This window comes from Camelina sativa, chromosome 9, assembly GCF_000633955.1.
Source record: "Camelina sativa cultivar DH55 chromosome 9, Cs, whole genome shotgun sequence".
Taxonomy (NCBI): domain Eukaryota; kingdom Viridiplantae; phylum Streptophyta; class Magnoliopsida; order Brassicales; family Brassicaceae; genus Camelina; species Camelina sativa.
This window is the reverse complement of record NC_025693.1, coordinates 32,696,678-32,707,774: the sequence shown is the minus strand read 5'-3', so window position 1 is coordinate 32,707,774 and position 11,097 is coordinate 32,696,678. Positions and strand designations below refer to the sequence as shown.

Below are 11,097 nucleotides of genomic sequence, written 5' to 3'. Positions count from 1 at the left end.
TATATCACACAATGTTATCCTTATAAAGCGAAAAGAAATCTAAGTCCCAATTAAAAAACCAAAATCAATTTTAGTGTAACCAAATAATTTGATTTTATTTTCTCAAAAGTTTTTAATATAAACAGATGTATTAAATTAGACGTAATCTAAAAAATTTAGATTAAAAATATGAATTAATTAATCTAAATTAATTAATCTAAATTTTTTAGATTAATTATTTTTTTAGATTAATTTTTAATGAATTAAAGAAAAAAATAGGATATATCTTTTAATGTAAACGTCCTCAGATGTTCTCAATAGGACATGTTTTTACATCTAAATTTTAATTAATTAAATGTAATTTTAATTAATTAAAAATTAATTCATTTTTAATCTAAAATTTTTAGATTAATTAATCGTAAAAAATTAATTCATTTTTTTCTTTAATTCATTAAAAATTAATCTAAAAAAATAATTAATATAAAAAAATTTAGATTAATTAATTTAGATTAATTAATTCATATTTTTAATCTAAATTTTTTAGATTACATCTACTTTAATACATCTGTTCATATTAAAAACTTTTGAGAAAATAAAATAAAATTATTTAGTTACACTAAAATTGATTTTGGTTTTTTAATTGGGACTTAGATTTCTTTTCGTTTTATAAGGATAACATTGTGTGATATAACCGAGTGATGTTGTTGGATCAATTGGTTACGTCCTTGCTATTAAAAACTGAGGACGCGGGTTCGACCTACTGGAGTGTGGTTATCCCACATTTTTCTTCGATTTTAGATGCTACCTTAGGTTTATAAGAATATAATTGTATGATTTTAACGAGTGTTGTTGTGGGATCAATTGGTTAAGTTTAATGCTAGTAATGTTCGAGATTGAGGGTTCGAATCTCCCCGAGTGTAGAATGTCCACAAATTTTTTTGCGAGGAAAACGTATCAAAACGGCGTCGTTTTGCATACACGTGGATTCTGAGTCAGCATCTCTAACGGTTGACTTAAATCCGTTAACGTGGACTTTGTAATTGGCTCGATTTTGTGAGTACAGGTATGGAATTAGAAATGTATTAGGGTACATGTCTAAATTGGCACTCTTTGTTTGTACAGGCAGCAATTCGTACTTTTGAGATGTGTACGTGTATGAAATGGCCCTTTTTCCACTTAGAGCCCAACCAAATCACACCCACCCTATGGTTTCTTGAGAAGAAAATGTGAATGTGGTGGAGATGGAAGTGATGAGGATGAACATTGTACTCTTGTTTTTTTTGGATAGTCTTTGATACCACAATTCGAATGAAAATGGAAGTTCTTTTATCACTAATGTGTTTTCAATACATGAGACAAAAGCACACTCATCACTAGTAAAAGCACACTCATCACTAATAAAACTTGACCATTGAAAAACTTGATGATAATCGTACCAAAACTAGATCAAATTTCGATTATTATTAATTTCATAAGTTCATTCAACCGACCCTGCCATTTGGAATCAAAGAAGACTCCATGCTCAAAAATTCAACGATGAGCAACAAGATAGTCCAAGAACGAATCCACATAACGATCTTGTCTATCCATGTCTCCAAACACTCCCTTCATGTCCTTCACGTTCTCTCTATAAACCTTCCCTTCTTCTTCCTCCATGACCAATTTTAGGGACTTGGCAACACTTTCTTTGGTAAAGAAACCTTCTGTCTCATCCCGAGGGATCATATATCCAATTTTCTTCTGCTCGATGACTCTAGCATTCAATCCTTGGTCGTTCAGAAAAACCAGTACCGCCATCGGTTTAGAAAACCGGATAGCTTCGATTATCGTTCCCCAACCGGGATGAGTCAGGGCCAAACCGATCGACTCATGGCTCAATGTTCTCAACTGCTCAACCCAACCTCTCCACACCATTCCTCTATCCGCCGTACGCTCTTCGAACCCTTCCGGAAGCTCGACCGGTTCGGTATCCCCCGAACCACGACGAGTCCTTAACACCCAAAAGAAAGGTAAACCGGAAAGCTCTAAACCGAGAGCGATCTCATTCAGCTCCGTTTGACTCGGTTTAGCTTCTGAACCGAAAGCTACGTAAACAACAGATTTAGCTTTCCGAGAGTCCAACCACTTCTTAACAGTCAGCCACGTGTCGGTGTCTTCAAACTTTTCTTCCAGTTTAGGTGGTAAAACGCCCACCGGTATAACAGGTTTCCGGTGAAGATCTTGTATCATTCCTAGCCACTCAGCTTCATACTCGTAACAGCTCCGTACGAAGATGGCGTCACAGCCGTCGATCACGCCGCCGACACGGTGGATGTCGGGGACATTTCCTTCGGTGGTCTCCGCCATGAATCCATGAAAAATGTACCGGCACTCGAATAACTTGAAAGCCACCGGAGTTTCGAACGGAACCCACTTAGGCGGCTTCATGAAATCCGCCGGACAAGTACGGTACTCTTCGAACCCCGGCGGTTTCAGAATCCCGAGCGTCGCGCCGTTGTAAGCGCTTAAGAAACCGGTCTTGATTCCAAGGCGGCGAGAGATCGGAGGAAGCCAATACGCCGCGAAATCTTGAAGAACCCAGTCTGGTTTGGAAGATTCAAGAAACTCCGTCACCGGAGACTTCAACCCGTCGTAAGCGATTTTTAAGTAAGAGATAAGTTCAACAGGCAAGTCGGTGGTGGCTTCGCCGTCCTCCGGGAGTTTGTTGTCGCCGACGACGGGAAGTGGAAGCTTGACGAAGTTAATGGCGGAGGAGAGATTCTCCGGCAACCGTGGGAGAAGGCGGTCGATGTTACGTGGAGTGGAGATGAAAGAGACGGTGTGACCCTTTTGAGCGATGAGCTTAGAGAGCTCCAAGTATGGAACCATGTGACCAAAGGCTAAGAATGGAAACATGGCCACGTGAAGCTTTGTTCCATCTCCATCGTTGTCTTTCAAGTTTGTCATTGTTACTTTGTTATAATCGCTCGACTACAGAACTAAGTCTTTGGTTTTATAGACAAGCAGAAAGATATATTTTTTTTTTTGTCACAGAAGAATAAGTTTATTATATTTTGAAAGTGAAAATAGAATATAATCTCCCGTTGTAGGTAAGATGAACAGCTGGGATTAAGTTTTGACTTAGGATGATAAGATGTGTGGTGTATACTAAAACTAGAGGTTTCAAATATGGAACAATATATGTGGCGAAAGCTAACCATGCATGAAGCATTGACTGTCACTTGGACGTGCTTTGGGCCATATGTATCTTTGTCTTTACAAGTTTGTCAAAGTCACTCAGGTAGTATCGACGCGACTATCATTGATTGCCATGTGGTATGTGAGTGTGACTATGTGGAGATACTTTGGTTTCATCTACATCTTTCGCTTTAAAAGTTTGTCGTAGTCACTCAGGCAGTAAGTAAGGACCATTTGACTAAGATAATCGTTTAAGGGATTAATCACATAATTCCACCTTACCACCTTTTATAGGAAAGCGAAAAGATATTTGTCATCTTTTTTGGATATTTGTAATAAGTACAGTTATATAGTTTGTTTGACTGTGAAAGAAAACAGATGTTGTAGGTAAGATGAACGGCTGAGATTAAGTTAGGTTGGTATGATTAAAAACTGTAAATTTATGAAGGGCTTTCGTGTAATTCGAAAAGTCATTTGAATTACACAATTATATGGGCCAAATCTGATCGATTTACAAAGAACAAGAAAGAATTTTAAAAAACAAATTGGAGGTGCGGGGAATCGAACCCCGTGCCTCTCGCATGCGAAGCGAGCGCTCTACCATATGAGCTACACCCCCAATTGAAATATCAACATTATGAGTAATATTTAAATCTTAAACCTTAAAGACAAAAACACACGACCAAGACCAAACTTGTTTCACATTGTCTCGTCTACTTTAGAAAAATTTGATCTCAGTTTTTCTCAATTTCTTCTTCTAGAATCTAGACCCGTACCGATATGGCAAATCACGAAACGTTACTCGATTATCTGAAGAAGGAGATTCCAGTGGATGAAGAAGAATCTCTTGTTCTGAATCGAGACTCGAGCGTTGGTCTCGTCATCGTTGACGTTGTTAATGGCTTCTGCACAGTTGGCTCAGGCAATATGGTTTGGATTTATTAATAAAACTCTTTGATCTTTCTTCAATTTCATCTAAAGTTTGTAACTTTAGTTGTTTCTTTAATGTGTGTTTGTGATATTGCTTTGCCCTCAGTCAAGTTGTTTTGACTTTTTTTGCAGGCTCCAACAGAGCCTAATGAACAGATATCGAAGATGGTAGAGGAAAGTGCAAAGCTTGCTAGAGACTTCTGTGAACGGAAATGGCCAGTTTTTGCGTTTATTGACTCTCATCATCCTGATATACCTGAGCACCCGTATCCTCCTCATTGTATTATAGGGACTGAAGAATCTAAACTTGTTCCTGGTACTCTTTAGCTCTTTCATTGACTTTTTTTTGTTAGAATTCTGTTAACTAGTTTAGGAATTTCTTCTTCTGGCTAATGAATCAGCTCTGCAGTGGCTTGAGAGTGAGGATTGTGTCACTCTTAGGAGGAAGGATTGTGTTAATGGGTTTGTGGGTTCGATGGAGAAAGATGGTTCTAATGTTTTTGTTGATTGGGTTAAGGAAACACAGATCAAAGTTGTAAGTTTTTCTTTTTCTTGATGATTTGATTAGTTATGTTGAACAAGTTTAGTGCTTTTAGGCATATCTTCAACTTACTTGAACTCTACTATGTTTTGGGGGATCTAAAGATTCTGGTTGTAGGTATATGTACAGACATATGTGTGTTTGATTTTGTGGCTGCTGCGCTCTCTGCTCGAAACCACGGTGTTCTTAGTCCTCTAGAAGATGTGGTAGTGTATTCACGTGGCTGTGCTACTTTTGACCTTCCTCTTCATGTTGCAAAAGACATCAAAGGCGCTCAGGCTCATCCTCAGGTATTATTAGAAAAGAGTTTGATGCTTCTGTAATCAGCAGTTGTTTCTAGTGACTTGACACTTCGGTTCATCTTCTTATTCTTCTGTTGTGTTTCTTTTTATTTGTGTCAGGATTTGATGCACCATGTAGGTCTATACATGGCTAAAGGAAGAGGGGCTAAGGTAGTCTCTGAAATCTCATTTGAGACTTAAAATACACTATCTCCTATATAAAACATAACATTTCTTACTCTCCAATATTTCAATAATTTGTTGAGTAGGCCTCTTTTTTCTTGTAAAATTGGTTATGAAGCTTGTTTTCTGATGAAATCAACTCGTGTGACTCTTTCAGAATGCAAATAATATGATTTCTCATCTGTCTAAATGAAATGTCTGGTCTGATTTTAGTTTCACACAGAGTTTTTGAGAACCAATGGCTCTTAGATCTTAGTATAGTCTCATAGGATTGTTGCAAAACTGTTTCAGAATGAAAAGTTCAGTCTGAGTATACTCTTGGGTTTATTGGGAGATAATGGCTCTTAGTCTCTTACAGTCCTAGTATTTCTCGTCAGATTGTTGGAGAACTATTGTCTAATTTTGTGCCATAATGAAATAATACATAAAATTACAAACTCTGTTTTCTTGTAATGGTTCTGAACATACAAACTTTGATGAAGAAAAATAAAATGTAAAAAGCCTGAAGACATTCCTTTTGCTTCACCAGTTACAAACTGTGAACAATCAATCTACAATACTCAAAAAGGATTATAAAAAAAACCAACACACAAAACTATTGTTTCAATCTCGCAAACCAAAAAGAAGAGGGAATGGTATTCCCAGGGAAGAACAGGTAAAAAAAGGACACAAAATGAATCAAATCCTCCATGAATCTGATAAATTACAGTATATGAATCAATTAAAATCTCTGGATGGCATGTAGTATGTAAATGTTACCTATGTAGAAGTCTTCATCTTTCTATATAGTGAGGGATGCATGCAGGAGAATATGGATGGCTTTGCTCTCTTCTGTTTGGAGCCAAAGATGAATGACCTTAAGGGCACTCTTGAGCGACTATCCGAATGCTGCAGGTCAAGGTCGGATTTCTTTGAACCTGTTAGAGCAAACTCCTCGCTCAGCTTCCCTAGAGTCTTGTCAACCTCGAGTTGAAGCATGGTGATGTGATCTAACCCGGCCTGTAACTCGTCTGCCACTTTGTTGTTTTCCTGCTTCATGTTCAACACCTCACCTTGAAACTTAGCAGCTTGATAGCTCGTGAATCTGAAATCATCGTCTTCAGCACTTGATTTCAGGGCTTTTGTTATCTCATCCTGTATATTACACAAGGACTCGAATCTAGATTTCAGTTCCTCTTTCAAGGATGCGCCTTTCTCCAGCCAGAGACCCAAGTCTGTGTTTATTTCCCTCAAGTGTACATAAAGTGGTCGAACATCTGACCTCAGTGCATATTTCGCTGTGCTGCTTCCATCTTGCTTTTTCCTTTGCTCGAGCTTTGATATCTCGGCTTGTAGATCCTCGATCGAAGTGTCGTAGCTTTGTATCTGTCCAAATGCTGTGCTGAAACGTAACCAGAAATCTAAATTCTCTTCTAGAAGCTCATCAATATTCAACCTGAACTGTTCCTCAACCAGAGACATGTTCTCGTTTTCTGTAGCCATGAACCCTATGGAATAGTCGTCGTTTGACATCTGGTTTTCCAACAAGTCGTTACTGTCTCCAAGACCCTTCTGCAGGAGGCTCATCTTCTCTCTTAGTAGCTTGATCTCATCATCTTTTGTCGCGTTCTCTGTCTTCATCTTTGTTTTCGTGTCATCCAAAGTTTTCTTCATATCCTTGTAGTTCCTGAGAATAGTTGTGTACTCCGTAAGCAAATGCTTTTCCCTATTTTCCATTCCCTTCATGAACATCTCTTTCCAATCTGGTTCATTTTGATCCTCTTCTTGTTTGCCATTGAAAGATGTATGCTTCTCGAAAACATTATCCGGAACAGACTCTGTCTTGTCAGATGCAGCTTGTTTCTCCAAAACATTATCAACAACAGAATCTGTCTTGTCAGATGCAGCTTGCTTCTCTAAATCGGAATCTACTTTTTCAGTAGATTCCAAAACAGCTTCTGAAATGATTGCATCATCTGCTTCTATTGTCGCATCGCGGGTCTGTTCAAATTTTACACTCTTCTCGGATGTTCCTTTCTTCTCCTCTGTCTCTTCACTAACATCACATTTCCTCTCCTCAGCTTCCAAATTTTTATCCTGTTCTATATTCATGGTCAAGTTATCAGACTCGCTCTCTGGCTTCACATCGTCCAGCTTCCCACCAGAGAGGTTATCGAGATTATGACAAGCTTCATCAAAAGATGTCTGCAGATTGCTACTCTTGTCCAAAACATTTCTGTCCAAATCCTGCAATGCCTTGAGTTTCTCCTCCATTTCCTTGAGCTTGTTCCTCAGATCACTCTTGTCGTCTGCTAACAACGCCTTGTCGGTTTCAAGAGTACTGATTTGCGTCTGCAGACCGTTGGTCTCGTTTCTTAATCTCTGTATCAAAGCAGTTTGCGAGGAAACCGCACTCTCCAAGGTAATCACTTTGTTCACGAGCTCATCGACTTTCTCAGCCATCTCTGTCGCGTTGTCCGAGGAATTCACACCAGACTCAAAATGTTCTCTAATCTTCTCTTTTACAGATTCCAACTCTTTCTTCTTCCTAGACATCTCTTTGATCTCATGCTCCAACTCTTCTGTTCTTCTAACTTCATCACCATCGTCTTTCGCAAAGACACTCTCGTCACCTAGAAACTGGCTTGCCATAGATCTTAGCTTCTCTTTAGACTCCTTAATCTTGACATGCTCTTCTCTAGCTTCTTCATAAGACCTCTCTTGCTTCTCCTGCAACTCCACTAGCTTCTCCTGACATGACTTAATCGCAGTCTCGGTCATCAGTTTCCGAGCTTCATCATCTTCAATAGCAACACTCTCACCAAACTCATCCTGCAAACCACAAATCCTCTCTTGTTTCTCCTTAATACCTTTTTCAAACTCCCAATACTTAGACAAACCAATCTCGTAAGAGCTTTTAACAAACTCCTTCTCCGTCTGCAAAGACAAAATCTCTTTCTGCAACTTATCAATCTCCCCCATAGCCTCAGGCTTGCTCAAACCCGAGCTCTTAACAACCACATTGGTAGAACCACCAGTATACTTCATAGACTTCCTAGGCTGAAGCTTCTTTGTAGCCACTTTAACAGCGGTCTTCAAATCCTTAACAGGCAATTTAGGAACATTGGGGACATTAGCACCAGAAGAAGAAGCATTCGATGATCTTTTGGAGAATTTAGACATGGAGTCGCCATCATCATCATCCATAGCAAAGTTTGGGACTTGGTCAGGGAAAACAGAAGCGATGGTCGTGTTAGCGTTTTGAAGCTCTGTAGAGATATGATCATAACGCTCAGCTAAAGCTCTGTAAGCTCTGTAAGATTCTTCAACGAAGCTAATAAGCTCGGGTCTCTTCTTGTAATACATCTCCGCACGCTTCGCAAACGAATCACCATCTTCTTGTAATAGCTTCAACACGTATTGCACCTTCTCCTCAATATCTGTTAAAAATTCCATCATAATTTCAAAATTGTACAAACATCCTTTTTTTAGATCAAAGATCAGAAAGATCTCAACTTTATGATAAAACCAGACGATCAAAGACATATATATAAAGAGATGGATGGGAGAAAAAAAGGAGAGACCTTGAAGGTTTTGTTCGAGCCATTTAGATTGTTTGGTACGGATATGACTCGCCCACCACCAAGAATACGCATTACTCGCAGCTCTCTGCAGCATCGTTGCAAAGTTTTAATCTTTTTTCAACTCTTTTCTTCTTCTGATCTTATTCATTCAAATTCCCAGAAAAACAGAGACAGAGAAAAGAAAAAAAAAAGCTTGAAACTTTTTTTTTGTGTGTGTGTGTGTGTGTGAACCCTTTTTTATCTCTCTCTATCTCTCTCTCTCTCTAGATCTTAATATGTGAAAAAAGAAAGAGAAAAAATTTAGATAGACCCACAAAAGAAAACTTTAAAGGGTCTAATTTGGTTGTAAATCAAAAATCAGAAATTGAGGAAAGAACGTGCTACAACTGAATCTGCTTTTGGAGAGATCATGGGTGGGAGCAAACCTCGGTCTTATTTTGGTAAAAGAGATTTTGAATTTTGTTTAATTTTTTTTTTTTTTTTTTGGTAATAAAGTTTCATTACAAATGTCATGTGTGTTGTGTTGTGTACCAATGTTATAGTGCCAGCGTCGTGGTCGGAGGAAGTCGGAAGCATTCTATCCGATTATTCTTCTTCTGTATCATCCATACGTTACATAGAAGAACATGTCAGAAATATAAAATTTTCTTTTAATTAAATTAATCTGAGAAAGTATCTTAGTGAGAATTAACATAATAAATTAATGGAGAAAAAAAGAGGAATGTGAAAATGTCGTCTTGGTCCGTTTTTTTTTCAGAAAAAGGTGTTAAAGCCTTTTTTTTAATCATTGAATCTTGACGGCTTAACCATAAAACCGGACACGTTTTTGATGAACCAGTCAAAGGTGGTCGGTCGGTGTGTCACGATCCGACGACGAGTTACCTTCTTTCCGAAGGATCTCTAAAGTCTAAAGTTTAAACCTCACATAAAACTTGAAGTTAAGTTTTAATCTTTTTTATGACACCAATATTGTTTCCATCTTTTTTTTTCTTCCTCAAGTTTTTATTCATTCAAAAACCACCATACGGTAAAAAAATCATTAGGATCCTATTTCTAATACCAAAAGCTTAACTCCTGATGGCATCTTATGGTACTAATAAACATAATTGCAAAAAAATAAACATCAAAACTTTAAATAGAGAGGTCACCCACTCGATTGGAACAATAGCCTAAAGTTTTTTTTTTTAAATGTCACAAACATTGTGTGGGAGTTGGTATAAACAAATTATTGAAACATGTCCCGAATATATGAAAATGTATGAGCCCCGACCTATGACCTCCTAATTATCTTTAAAACGCAAAACAACTGTATATCTTCACCGTTGATGATTCTAATAGATACACTAGTACACAACATTTCCATATTGATATTGTCTCTACCACAGATGTTAGCGACTTTGACGTTGAACATTGTAGCCCAACAACAAGAAATTCGGTTTTGAACCACAGAAGCCCACTCATGAGGACATTGGCGTGTCGACATTGTGAATCATTCTCACGATCGTATTTTTTACCTAAGTGTATTATAATCAAGATCATAGCCTACTTTTGAAAATTCCTCAGTTTCCACTAAGAAAAGGATAAATCGAATTATCTAAGTTCTATAATATCTCATATTCTAACTTACCATGTCCATACAATTTGGTTGTGACAAACGACGTCACAAACCAAAAATGCAGAGTGAAGAGAGAGATAATATATAGTGAAAACCACCAAAAAAAAACCTTCAAACAAACATAAGAGAATTTTTACTATTTAGACATATTGTCTCTTGTGTTATTACCGAGTTAAAAAGATTTACATCACTCTCCTCACTCCACCATCAACTCCTTTGTATTGTTTCCATCTCTAACCACCATATGGTAAGCTGCACCACACCAAACATTTAAATCAGTTTTCTTCTTCTTTTTTTTGGGTGATTTGATCATTCATTTTTAGCATTGCATATAGATGCCCCAACATATGGTAATTTAGTGCATATACTCTTTTATATCTTCTAGATTATTTTTCAGAAAATAATGTAAAATTGTTAAATCATAAAACGAAAAAGGTAATAAATTAATTAATTACCCGAGTCTAAGGGAAGTATCGGAGCTCTCGGAGTCAACAGGAGCTCCGTTGGAGTTCCCGACGTTTGTAATAGACTCTGACGAGTGTCCTTCCTCATACACGGCGGCGTTCTCCAATTCATCAACACCGGATTCATGCACGTTATTATATATCTACACCGTAACCAAACATATATTCCAAGTTTAACACTAAACCAAAGAAAAAAAAACAATAACTGCAAAATTCGAAAACTGTATCAAAGTACGTACTTGCATGCCAAGTCGCTCGTTCTCTTCCGTTAGTTGGGTTCCCTGAAAAAAAAATCAAAACCAGAACAGAGAAAAAAAAATCAATAAATTTTTCATTGTGTGTTTCTCTATAGAAGTACTAATTG

At 37.6% G+C, this 11,097-nt stretch overlaps 3 protein-coding genes, 1 long non-coding RNA gene and 1 other non-coding gene across 5 annotated transcripts; 1 reads left to right on the top strand and 4 right to left on the bottom strand.

Annotated features, from left to right (window-relative positions):
• LOC104715906 (UDP-glycosyltransferase 91A1-like) lies at positions 1,283-3,015 on the bottom strand. The gene has a single exon (XM_010433273.2). It carries the CDS (start codon positions 2,923-2,925, stop codon positions 1,510-1,512), a length of 1,416 nt encoding a protein of 471 aa, XP_010431575.1. The 5' UTR covers positions 2,926-3,015; the 3' UTR covers positions 1,283-1,509.
• On the bottom strand, positions 3,703-3,775 carry TRNAA-CGC. The gene has a single exon. It is a non-coding gene; the product is annotated as a tRNA-Ala (tRNA).
• LOC104713700 (nicotinamidase 1) lies at positions 3,853-5,281 on the top strand. Its single transcript, XM_010430877.1, has 5 exons — positions 3,853-4,086; positions 4,219-4,402; positions 4,488-4,621; positions 4,732-4,917; positions 5,029-5,281. The coding sequence occupies exons 1-5, from the start codon at positions 3,937-3,939 to the stop codon at positions 5,107-5,109; spliced, it is 735 nt and encodes a 244-aa protein (XP_010429179.1). The 5' UTR covers positions 3,853-3,936; the 3' UTR covers positions 5,110-5,281.
• Positions 5,545-8,904, bottom strand: LOC104713699 (protein NETWORKED 2D). The gene is made up of 2 exons (XM_010430876.2): positions 8,655-8,904; positions 5,545-8,510 (listed from the first exon to the last, which is right to left on the bottom strand). Exons 1-2 carry the CDS (start codon positions 8,746-8,748, stop codon positions 5,851-5,853), a joined length of 2,754 nt encoding a protein of 917 aa, XP_010429178.1. The 5' UTR covers positions 8,749-8,904; the 3' UTR covers positions 5,545-5,850.
• LOC104713697 lies at positions 10,245-11,081 on the bottom strand. Its single transcript, XR_755675.1, has 3 exons — positions 10,973-11,081; positions 10,725-10,876; positions 10,245-10,521 (listed from the first exon to the last, which is right to left on the bottom strand). It is a non-coding gene; the product is annotated as an uncharacterized LOC104713697 (long non-coding RNA).